Here is a 12,380-nt window from a genome sequence, read left to right as displayed (position 1 = left end):
ACAAAGAACACGTTTTCTTGCGGTGGCTTTTCTAAAATGAGCAGTGGTGAAAGTTATTACATTCTTTTATGATCAGTTGTCCATAAAAAACAAATGATCCCCCTTATAATACTGTGAAGTGATTTGCTGAATTAAAAAGTGACTGACAACTGTAAACCACTGATTGGCCAAATTAAAAATGATTGATGGTCCCTGTCAAAGTCTCTGTTCTGCAGAGATATAAACTTGTGTTTATCTCCAAAAGTATTAGTTTTTTTTAGTATTCTGAGCATATGAATAGACAATGGAGAAGAGGTTTATGTGGACATTTTGATTTTATTTAGGGTTAAAAACTACAGTGGCCGCGAAACTCGCAAAAGGCTCTGTCTGGAGCCAGTGTTTGGATTGTCCTTTCAGGGCTACTATAGAATCATGGCGGTGCAACATGGCGACCTCCATGAAAGGGGACCTGCTCACTATTTAGAGATACACGGCTTATTCTAAGGTAATAGAATTAGAATTAAGGTAATAGAAATTATATACTAAGGAAAACATACTTATAAATATTTTATTCCATTTCTGCCAATAGCTCCTTCTAAATGTTATACACTGGACCTTTAACTGGTCAGGGAGGAAAGATTCTTAAACAGTGTATGGCTAACCCTTGCAACTTTAATATAGCAAATATAGTACAATTATATTGCATTTATATTGCATATTAAGTTACTCCATACTGTTGACCTACTTGTTTATTTACTAACATCCTTGTATCTTGTATGAACGATAATAATAATAATATCTTTATTTATATAGCACAAAACAAAGTTACAAAGTGCTTCACATAGCAAGCAAAGAACACATAAAACAGCAATAAAAGTACAAAAAAAGTAGTAAAAATGGCAGAACCCCTAAACATAATAAAAATTAGAATCAGATGAAATCAGGGAAGGCGGTGCAATAAAAGTAAGTTTTAAGCTTAGATTTAAAAGAAGCCACTGACTCAGCCTGGCGTATTTTCTCGAGCAGGGTGTTCCTTATTTCAAAAGCTCTGCCCCCGTTAGTCTTCAGCTGAGTCTGGAACAGATAAAAGGCCCCTGCCAGAGGATCTCAAGGTGCGAGCAGGGTCGTACGGGGATAAAATATCTGAGATACACTAAGGAGTCAGACCATTTAGTGACTTGTAAGAAATTAAAATAACCTTAAAATCAATTCTAAAACATACTGGGTCACTGGTATCCAGTGATCTTAGTTATGAGAATGCCTCCACCTAGGAAGCCTGAACATTTCTGCAATTTGTCATTTAAATTGGCTGAGCAGTCTTCCATGAAACTTCACAGACTTGCCCCAAATCACATTCAGTCCAGACTCATCAAGCCCAAATATCATCATAAACATGTCTCAATCTCTTCTGAAAGTTAAAATTAAAAATGACAATGTTTTAGTGAATCATTTGTTGGCATCCTTGTTTGCAATGCCATTAATGGCTGTTTGGCTGGCTAGGTGTATTATTTTAGAAATCTCTGATTTCCCAAAATCAGAAAACCTCGGAAACTCCTGGGTAAATTCTGTACCACTTTCAGAACAGTTTTGTCAAACGCAGGGTGCCATCTAAGCCTCACTTCGTTGGTAGAGATTGTATCAATCTGTGGTCAACGCTTGTCTACAGAGAAATATGTTTTCCTGTTACCAAGTTCTCTTGTTCACAAGGTTAATTTTTAGTGTGTGCTGCTAATAGTTTTTAAGCATTTATCAAAATAGTTACCAATCAATTTTCTGAATCAGATTGAATCGTTTCCGCTCAACTATAAGGATGAGGAACACTTTGCATTAAATTAAATTATATAAGATTACACAACAAAAGGAAGACTTATGTAACATAGTGATGTGTAAAAGTTACAGTGGGGGCATTCTGTCAGAAATCAATCACTTTCTGACCTCACCCCTTAACTGTTAAACCAAACAGTACTGTTAAACAGTACTGTTTGGCTGGAGAACTGCTCTGGGTGGTAGGCAGTGCTCAGCTGAGAGAGTGAGAGCTCTTGGGAAGAAGCTGTTTTTTGTTATAGATGAGAGGTCCTGTAGTGTTTGCCACACGGAAGGGGAAGTGGCTCAGATGGGTTGGACCTTTGGTAATGTTGAGGTTTCTCCAGATGTAGTGGTTGTTATAAATGTCCGCAATCATATGTTGTGCAGTCCTGAGTACATGATAACTGAGTTAACTTGATTTGGTCACTGAAGTCTGGACTTTTGTCAGTTCTTCAGAGATGGCTTAAAATTGATACACAACTGTTGTCAGAGCAAATAGTCCTAAACATGCAGATATATGCAGTTAATTTGGATCATGACCAAGACTTTTCAAGGTGAACTTTCTGTTTCACCATTCATTTTGAGATGCACATAACTCAATAGACTATACAATGAAATTAAATCGTGACATTTTGATTGGAATTTGTCATTTAAGCACTAAACTACATGTAATGTACTTTCATAAGTATAAATTGTATACACGTGGAATGAAACAATCACTGTTTGTTTGGGTTAGTTTAATTAAGTCAGTTAATTAAGACAGATTGATTAAGGGAGGAAATTGGTCATACAATTTAATATATGATTTTAGAGACTTTAATCTGTATTATGAGACATTTTGGCAGGTTTTTATCTCATATAATATGTTGAAGGTTATAGACAGACATATATGGTTTCCAGTCATACTCATGTTGCCTTTATTTCTAAATAGGAATGCACTGTTCACTTTATCTTTATCAGCTTCATCTTAGATTAACAAATAATTTGTCTAATTGTTCAAAGAACCAAGTTAGCTGGAGGATGAGGATCATTTCAGTTGACTAACATCTTAAAAACCTGTTTTAGTTGAGCTATGTTTGGGTAATAGGACCATACTGGTGTACCCTGCTGTTGTGCAGTAGGTCAGGATGTGGTAAATCAGCAGAGAAAATCAGGCTGTTATGCCCTGGTGATTATGCCCTCCTCAGAGGGCATAATCACCCTAATGTATTCTTCATTGAAAGACTAAGAGAGGGTCTGATCTATGACAGGACACCAAGGAACTTGAAGCTTGTGAAGCACTCCACGTCATCTCTACTGAATGTTCTCCACTTCTGGATTTCCTGAAGTCCACGATGAGCTCATAAAGCCTTTGTTGGTGATTAGTCTCTCTCCATACCCTTGATTAAAAAGCTTTTCTTTAAATTGAGAAATTTTATTTAGAGAAAGGAAAAAAAAAAATACAAACCCAGCCAGATGATGGACTGATACATATACTAGGTTTCATCTGCAGTAGCATCTCCAGTTTTTTTATTGTGTCTAATTGTTAACTGAAATACATAATTTGTGTTTACTCTCAATCACTCCTCTCAAACTGCCTTTTTTGGTGCTTACTTCCACTGTACACAAAGCATACTTCCTGCTTTAAGCACAACACGTCACATTGGGCAAACCCCTCAGCACTGCTCTACCCACCCATGCCTACTCAAGACCATGCATAAGAAACAACACACACAATGCACAGTTAGTTAGTTAGTTTAAGTGTTATGGTGGTTTAGGATACATAATTCCTCCATATCTTAACTGGCCATGAATTTGCCCTGCAGGGCGGAGATACTCCTTATTAGCTTGTGGATACAAGTGGGCTTTGTTCCTGGCATACATTGCAAGGATGGGACTGTCAATCATCTGTCAAGGGAAGGTAATAATTTTATTTTTGTACAGTTGAAGTACAATTTGAATTCAGTCCAATTAACAGCTGCATTTTTCTTACTTACCGTTTAATTCCACAGAAAATATTGACAATATAATACAGAGCCCCCAAAGTCCCAAAATATGTAGTTTTTTTTAAGACTTGTGAGGAACAAAATACAATATTGTGCAAAGCTATTATCTTGTGGAAACAATGAATGGGTTTTGTTCCCACACAACATCTTGTGCACAAGAGAAAGATCTTACTGTAAGACTTGTTGCCACAATTTAACATCTTGCTTTCACATGTTAAAAATCTTGTTTGACTTTGTAGGACATATTTTATTCCAGGAGTACTCATGTATTATATTTGTCATTTCTGGAGCAGATGTTTTGCTCTTAAAGGATGAGCAGGATCCTAAATGTTTCGCCCGGACAGAAGAGGATTTCACTTGCTTCTTTGAGACTGCAGACAACAGGACTTATGATTTGCTCTACAGGACTGACGCGTATGTTATACACAGTAAATGTATTGGGATTTTTTGTATATTAAAGGACATCAGAGAGTCTCAAATCATTTAAACCTTCAGAGTTCTCTGAATCTTCTATACTTTTGGCATGCTACTCTTTATCTTGTTCATTAGTATTAGTGTGAACTTTAAGTATCCACTTACACACTGGCTTCTCTAGCCTGTATTCCACAAGACTACAGGTCTAGGGGTTACTTCAAAATCAGCCTTGTTGTATTTTTATGTTAAATAATTTTCACTTTAAAGACTGCTCCAATTTTGTGTTTACATTTGAACTGTACACATATTTTTAACCTCTATTAGTCTTATTAGTCACCTGTAAAGCTCTTAAAACTGCACTCACCTGTGTGAAAGATGCTATACAAATAAAGTTTCACTGATTGATTAATAACCATACAATGTCTATTGTGTTTGTCACTTATTCTAATCTAACTTTCCCAGAGACAAAAGGTGTGAAATGTCTGTCCAGAGAACAGAAGAGGGAACTTTCCTCCACATCTGCTCATTTCCTGCCTCGGATGTTTTGCTCCATGTAGATATTTGTCTTAAAGTCGTGGAGCGCAACACCAACATCATCCTCTACAACCGGACTGTCTCTGTGGAGGACCACTGTAAGACATTTCTTTTTACAATATTTACTTTCTCAACAAAAAAAAGGAATGGAAATAGATTAATCACTTGTTGAAAAAAAGAAAACACACATGAAGCCATAGCCATAAACATTCTAAGCATATGAGTAGTTCTTCTGTCACATGGCCAAAAAGACATTTCAGATCAACTGTACATAAAAATATAATTTATGGGTATGCCTCAGCCGGTATTCCTTACAGCTTCCCATCCCATCCCTAAGAAAAAGCTCAGAGAATTTCATCCGCCTTCTTAGCATTGACCGGTGGCAAGGCTATTGGGACTGGGACTACATCAGTCACTTGGACTCCTTTCAGACTAGGAAGGACAAGAGAGACAATAGTCACCCCAACAATAATGGCACATCCATGATTAGAGCTAATATTCTTATATACATGCCCACTGTATCTTGAGCCTCAGTCACTAGTCATGTTCTTAAGAGAACTAACACCACTAGTCATCTCATATTTGTTTTGTTTTTTTCAACATTAGATCACCTAAATGCAAATCCCAGTTATTTCTATCACCATGTTGTTTGCACCACCTCTTCTGGTGGTGGTGTTGCTGTGATTTATGATTCCCATTTGCAATTACATTCAACTATCACTAGATTCTCATCTTTTGAGATGCTGACTACAGTGCATGTCTATTAATGGTTCAAGGGGTCCTGGTCTTCACTCCCTTTATGTTATTATCCTGTATGATACAGGATCTATCCTCCAAATTCACAAATATGTGTGTAATTCGAATGATGAATTAATTATAACTTGTCTACTCTTTTAAAATGCTTGCTATTGTTTAATCTACATATTTTTTTTGCATCATTCAGAAAAATAAATGGGGTCCAAACATTATATGCCCAGCCTCAGCCTGAAAAGGGTAGATTTACTGTACCTGTAGCATTTCACAAACCACCAGTGAATTATTTTCAACCAATGGATTCTGGAATGTGTTTTTCCTTAATTTTCCATCACCTTTTTGTCTCTAGTTCTCCTGTATCCCCCCTTCAATACGTCTTTACACCAAAATGGCCAAGCAGGACAGCTGCAGGTCTCATGGCACACAAAGGTCTTGAAATACTTAAAAGACAGAATTATGTATAGGATTCGTTACTCCTCCAAGGGACTGGGAGAGAAGACAAAAGACAAGGTACATATACACACACAACTCTTCAATAAATCCACTATATTATTTTTCTAAAATGACTTTAAAATCAAACTTACACATACCATGTGTGAGCATAAAGACAGTCTTAATATCATTTAAGTATTGGTATGCCCAGCATTCGGGTTAGTATGATGGGCTTTTGTCACTCTGTCTCTTGTCCCTCTAGAGCATTTACATGTTAATTATGGAGTCTTGAAACTGACAAAATATAGTAAAAAGTTATCAGACAAGTCAAAAGTTTAAATGAAGACATTAATAAATAATATTGTAAAGGTAAATAGAATACATTTATTTTATATTTTTTTATATCAAATGATTGGAGGATAAAAATTAAAGCATAAAGCTTTATATTTGTTTTTAGATTTCATTTCTGTTATTATATTATATATAACAGTATTATTTATAGATGTATACAGTTATTTCTATGACTCTTCTGATAATATTTTACTGTCTTTTGTCAGTTTTGGGGCCAAGTTAATGTGCCAGTTAGTCAGTTAAGAGACTGATTCATTAATTGATTATTATGAAACACATCACTGATTTGTTTATCTTCTTCTACTTGGACAAACATGTTTATTGCACTAAACTTTGTAGCCTATATTTTTCGTGGTTTTTACTCATTGAGTATTATTCATGACCTCCCTTCGACTATAGACCTGTATTGGTAATTAGTGTGAAAAAAGTTACGAGTTATATTGTATGATCTATGATGTTTGTGATTTCTACAGGCAAAGGAGGGTGACATACTAGACTCTCTGGTACCAGGGGAGGAGGTTGAGGTCCAGGTCACTGTCAAATGTGTCATTAATCCAAATGCAGGACACTGGAGCAGCTGGTCACACCCTGTGCGAGCTGTGGTTCCCCAAAGTGCAGGTGTGTCTAAATGAGAAAAGAGTGCAAATGTCTGAGTGGATGACTAAGTAAGAGTTGGGGTGACTAAATTGTTACCCATAGCAAAACATCTCATCCCATGACCTCTTCAGTCACAGATGCAATACTTGAATGACACATTTTTTCTCTTTTTCAGATGATATTTCACTAATGTGCTACACCGCTGACCTGCAAAATATTACATGTCAGTGGAATGGGAGCAGATATGGTGTAGAGAAAGAGTACACACTTTTCTACAAGATGGGTCTCAGGTACTTTACTTATTACATTCTTACTACATTCCATCATTGATTAATTAAAGTCCCCAGTTTTCTCTATGATAATGTAACAGCATATTTTATTGAGTTTTAGCAGAATACCAAGTTGGTTTTGATTACATCCTCCACAGTAAACACTAGACACGTATCATTACTTTGAGCAACAATGGCATAATGTTGCAAACTATTATGTTTGCCATCTCTTTCTCTGCTCATAATTTTTTTCATTTCACATTGTATACTGACCAAAACAGTAGTTAGTTCCTTGGGTTTACCCCCCAAGCACACAACTCAATGAGGGGCGACTGTGGTTCAGGAGGTAGAGCAGATCGTCCACTAATAACAGGGTTGGTGGTTCAATCCCCATCTCCTCCTGTCCACATGTGATTTGACATGATGATACTACAAACCTTACAGTGAAGCTTTGGGCTGGACAGACTGGACTGAGTGCCTCGCTGACAGGCATTTGACTGACATGTGCCGTTTTCATGGAGATAAGTCCAGAAAAGTCAGGGTCAAGCTCAGCAGCACTCCAGCTCCACTCAGCAGAACCTTCTATACTCAAGAGTTCACTCTCAACAACAGCAGTGAGTGATTTTAGTTCCTCCTTTCTTTGTTCCTTTTGGATGTAGCTATCTGTATTTTTTTTTTATTTGGTTTATTAGGTGATGTCATTTGATAAAAAGGGCACTAAAATAGTCATCTAAACCACTCAAATTACAGTTCTAGTTAAATATTCCTGAGGCAAATGTACTTCAGAGGCACATGTTCAGAGAACTCAGTTGTACCATAAATAGACCAGAGACATTTGAAAATTGTTGCTATTTTAATGTGCATATTGCTTACATATCTGCCTTTCTCATACATGAATTAAATCCAGAATTCAAAATCAGATTTGCTCAAGTATATATTTAACGGTAATATTTAACAGACCTTTTTTGGTGACTCGCGAGTCAAGTTAGCATGTTAGCTCATTAGTTCTAGACACTAGACAGCTATAGGCTAGATCTAGGTAGCTCAACTCTCCAGTTTACCTACATTACTTGCAGCAGACTGCATTTTTCAGTTACTGTAGTAGTGAGAGCCCAAGTAGCCTAATTGCCACCTTTCTCTTGACCTCTTAATTTTTTCCATCAGGCCTCAGAGAAAGTGTGGTTCCATGGCTTTGTATATAGACAAATTGTGCATTTTGTTTTCAGTCAAAACATCCCCACCAAGCCATCTGACAGGGTCACTGGCAAAAAATAAGTTGTGCTTGAAATGGGAAGCTCCTCTTCCATCTCTGTCAGCTCACCTGCAGTATGAAGTCCGCAACCAGATCACAGGGAGTGAATCATGGATGGTAAGATGTCATTAATGGCCACAATTTTGTTTTTTTGGTGTGTGTTTTTTTTTTTAATGGTTAAGATACCCTAGGGCCATTTTAGGATTTTTTGTTTCTGAAATACTTTTCTTGTAATGATTTGTGTTCACTCAAAACATGCATTCCCTCAAATTCTTTTTGTGTTCCATCATACCTTTCAGATTCCCTTGCAACATGTTTTGCATTGCTATACTTAAAGTACTATGCATAGAATTATATGTGAATTTATATTTTGTTTGTAGACAAATGAGGGCTGTGGGAGGTTCACATTGTCAATCTTGATATTACCACCAGATGGCACCAAAGAAAGGAAAGTTCAATTCTACATAGTGACAAGTTCAAAGTAAAAAATCAGCAATATTATCCATTATATTGCTTCAATGCTGGATGTTGCAAGAGAATTGAATGTGCAAAAACATAAGGGTATGCAAAAAAAAAAAAAAACTGCAACAAAAAATGCAACAGTATTCATGGAATGGAAAACAACTACATTAAAACGCAGTTTTGTAAGGTTGAAGGAACATGAATATATTTCAAGGGAAATTAATCTATTGAATGCAAAAAAAGTACCTCATCATTAAGATTGCCATCTGATGTTCTTAACATTGAATGTCAAATAAACCTTTCTGTCCCCAGGTGGTATCCCTAAAGGGCATTTGTCTAGAGGTTCCAAAAGGTGAACAATACAGTATTAAGTTAAGAGCTAAACCTACTGGGTCCATTTACTCAGGCCACTGGAGTGACTGGTCAGATGTGCTTAATGGTGACACCCCCCCTTACATAGGTAAGCTCACAGTGGGACTGACAAAAGTCAGTGTAAAACACATTTATTTATTTATTTAGTAATCCCCATTGGTTTGTATAAAAAATTACAATTAAAAAGTTGCTAAATTGCACCAAATACAATGCAGCAGTGTTAGTCTACCGTTACTTTGTAAGAACTTCAAGTAGTTTATTCAAATTTGGTTGTGTGATAACAATTGTAGTGGTGTATAAAATATACTGCTGTGCCTTGATACGTTAAAATATAAACATTATAGACCTATGCAATGCAGTTCTTTGTTACTCTAATTAAATAAAACTATTGGACACCATTTAAACCTTAATACAATATAAAAAACCTTTTCAGGCACATTGCTCATGCTGTGTATCCCAGTCTCGATGCTGATAACTGCTATCATCCTCATCTCCTTGTTTTACACGCCCCTCAGGTAGGACCTATTCTTCCCCAATTCATTCTGATTGTAATCAGCCAGTTAGGATTACACAGAAAAATAAAAAAATTCCAAACAATACTCATGTGAAAAAATGTGATACCTGCCTCCATTTCTTTCGAATGGATATCATATTTTTTTTACTGTACAATCACTTCAACATTTTCTTTAGCTTTCTGACATTTTATATTCTAAAAACAATTTCAAATCACCAACTACTCTACTTAGTGTCTAAAAGTTTAACTAATTTGAATGACTTTTTCTACCACATTGTTTGAAGAATATTTTCACATCTGTTATTTTGTGCATTTTTACAGTAAGCTCAGGCAGTATTTTTGGCCACCGGTGCCCAACCTTGACAAAGTCCTACAAGGCTTTCTGACAGAGGGGCAGAGATGGGTAAAGTATTTAACCGCAGAATTTCGCACAGTCAGTCAGTCAAGATAGATAGATACTGTAGATATGTATATATAGATATAGATTTTTAGATATATATATATATATATATATATATATATATATTTAGAGAGAGAGATATATAGATATGTATAGAGAGAGATATATAGATATATATAGAGAGAGATATATAGATATATATAGAGAGATATAGATATATATAGAGAGAGATATAGATATATATAGATTCAGATATCAAATAGGATATACTTCGATAAATGGTTATAATAAAAAAAATAAACTAACAAAATATAAAGAGTGACACAATCAGGTTACAAGAGTCTAGTTTACACTCAATTCCAGCACTTTTAAATGTGTGTTGGTGACTCCAGTTGTTAAAAAATAATTACCTTGTGCTCAACCTACAGCATCCTCCGTTAACAGCAAAGCAGTGCGCTGAGGAAACCATTTCATCTGTGGTGGAAGTGATGTCTGAAGAAGTTTCTGGATTGGGGACGCAATCAGAGGAATCCACCCAGCTCCTGTCACCAGAAAGTGGCTTCTCCAGCAGGGAACAGGTAGATGGAAGTCCTGGGACTGAGGTCTTTGCCGACTATGTGACTCTGAACAAAGACAGTGTCATTCTCTGCCCAAAAAGAGACCATGTCTACGAGCAGGTTGGAGAGGAAGAAGGCCCAGAGGTGGGGGATGAGCTCTTCCAAACATGTCACTCTTCCTGCACTGATGGCTCAGTCAGTACCCCACCCTGCTTACACACTGACTTTCTTAACCATGCCTACTTGCCTCTGGCTGAAACTGCAGACATATTCGACTGCAAGGTCACTGCTGCAAGGAGGCCAGGCAACTACTATACCAATTTCCCCTGTAGCTAAATGTCCAGTATAACAAATGTACTTTGTTTCCACTGGTGCAGATTTGTTTTATAACATGCACTCTTATTGACATAAGAACTCATTGTATATTGATACAGACCTACAGTACATGTCCAAGTTTACTACATGAGTAGATCCGGCTGTGGAAAAGGCTTTAATAGGAATACAATCGCACAATGATGTATTTGAGGATTAATGCACCATGTGGCTTAAGCAAAGATGTGTTAACGTGGGTTAGTTTTGATCATGGCATTCTCTCTCTCACAACTTCTGTCACTCTTGATACAGTTTTTTGGAGCTGAAATGCTATGAATCTACCACAGATCTGAAGATAAAAGACAAATCAACATTTGAAAACAAGAATATCAATGGCATGACAGTTGATATATAGGCATACTGTATTACATATTACTTATGTTTGTAATTTTATATAAGGTTTCTTCCACATCAGGGCTCAGTTTATCAACACTGCTGTATCTTTTTATGTCCACTAGAGGGAACAGTAGATCACAAGATACTTTGTGAGACTGCAAGAAAAGACCCTACTCAGTGGCTTTGGTGGACAAGAAGACTGTATTGTATAGTACCAGTAATCGGTGCTTTTCAGAGTACTGTTCTACGCTTAGAGTGCCTTTGATAAAAAAAGACAATGTGAAAAGGAGGTGCCGAGAGGGATTGGGACTATTACTAAAACACAAGGTGTGAGATTGAGTTTGTACATTAGCATTTGAATGTAACTTCCTCTCAATGTTGTATGTTTTCTTACTATTCTAAATGATCTGCATCTGGTTTTTCAGATATTTTCCACTGCCTTGCCTTGTTTGTTGTTATATACTCATTAACTCATTTCTATTGTACATATTTCTTGTGGATTTTAAAAAGTTGAAACTTGAGGTTGCGGAAGTTGACATGGATGTGAGGTGTAACCAAAACTCCTTTCCTCATTGTCATCTCCTTCCATGTAAAAGCATTGATTTCCTGTGAAGTCAAACCATAACATAGGAGAGACTCGCATATATTTAACTGACTGCCTCCAACCAAACAGCCACTGACTGCACTGTGGTATGCCTGGACATAAACATTGTTTTTGTCTGTCTTTCATTTTTGGTGTCACTAGGTGGTGGCAGAGATGGGTTGTCTTTGTGTTGTCACAGCGAGTCCTCACTGAGACAGCACTAGTTATTCTACACCAGTGAATATGAGAGAACAGTTAGATTTTGGCATAGGTTCAGGTTTGTATTTTCTATCTTCTGATGAAGCCTCACTGTATACCAACCTTGTCCTTGACGGTTATACCTGTAAATATATTGTTAAGAGCTGAGATGAATTAAAATGAAATTGATATGAAATGACAGTTAATTTGAACC

At 36.6% G+C, this 12,380-nt stretch overlaps 1 protein-coding gene across 1 annotated transcript; it reads left to right on the top strand.

Moving 5' to 3' along the window:
* Positions 1-3,085: 3,085 nt before the first annotated feature.
* On the top strand, positions 3,086-12,362 carry mpl (MPL proto-oncogene, thrombopoietin receptor). The gene is made up of 12 exons (XM_044200967.1): positions 3,086-3,685; positions 4,064-4,184; positions 4,647-4,816; positions 5,821-5,981; positions 6,728-6,872; positions 7,027-7,141; positions 7,565-7,734; positions 8,347-8,489; positions 9,147-9,294; positions 9,640-9,721; positions 10,042-10,123; positions 10,549-12,362. Exons 1-12 carry the CDS (start codon positions 3,574-3,576, stop codon positions 11,011-11,013), a joined length of 1,914 nt encoding a protein of 637 aa, XP_044056902.1. The 5' UTR covers positions 3,086-3,573; the 3' UTR covers positions 11,014-12,362.
* The last annotated feature ends 18 nt before the right edge of the window (positions 12,363-12,380 follow it).

Source organism: Siniperca chuatsi, linkage group LG6, assembly GCF_020085105.1.
Source record: "Siniperca chuatsi isolate FFG_IHB_CAS linkage group LG6, ASM2008510v1, whole genome shotgun sequence".
In the NCBI taxonomy this organism is placed as follows: Eukaryota; Metazoa; Chordata; class Actinopteri; order Centrarchiformes; family Sinipercidae; genus Siniperca; species Siniperca chuatsi.
Note: the sequence above shows the minus strand (reverse complement) of the source record. Positions and strands in the feature narration are given on the sequence as shown.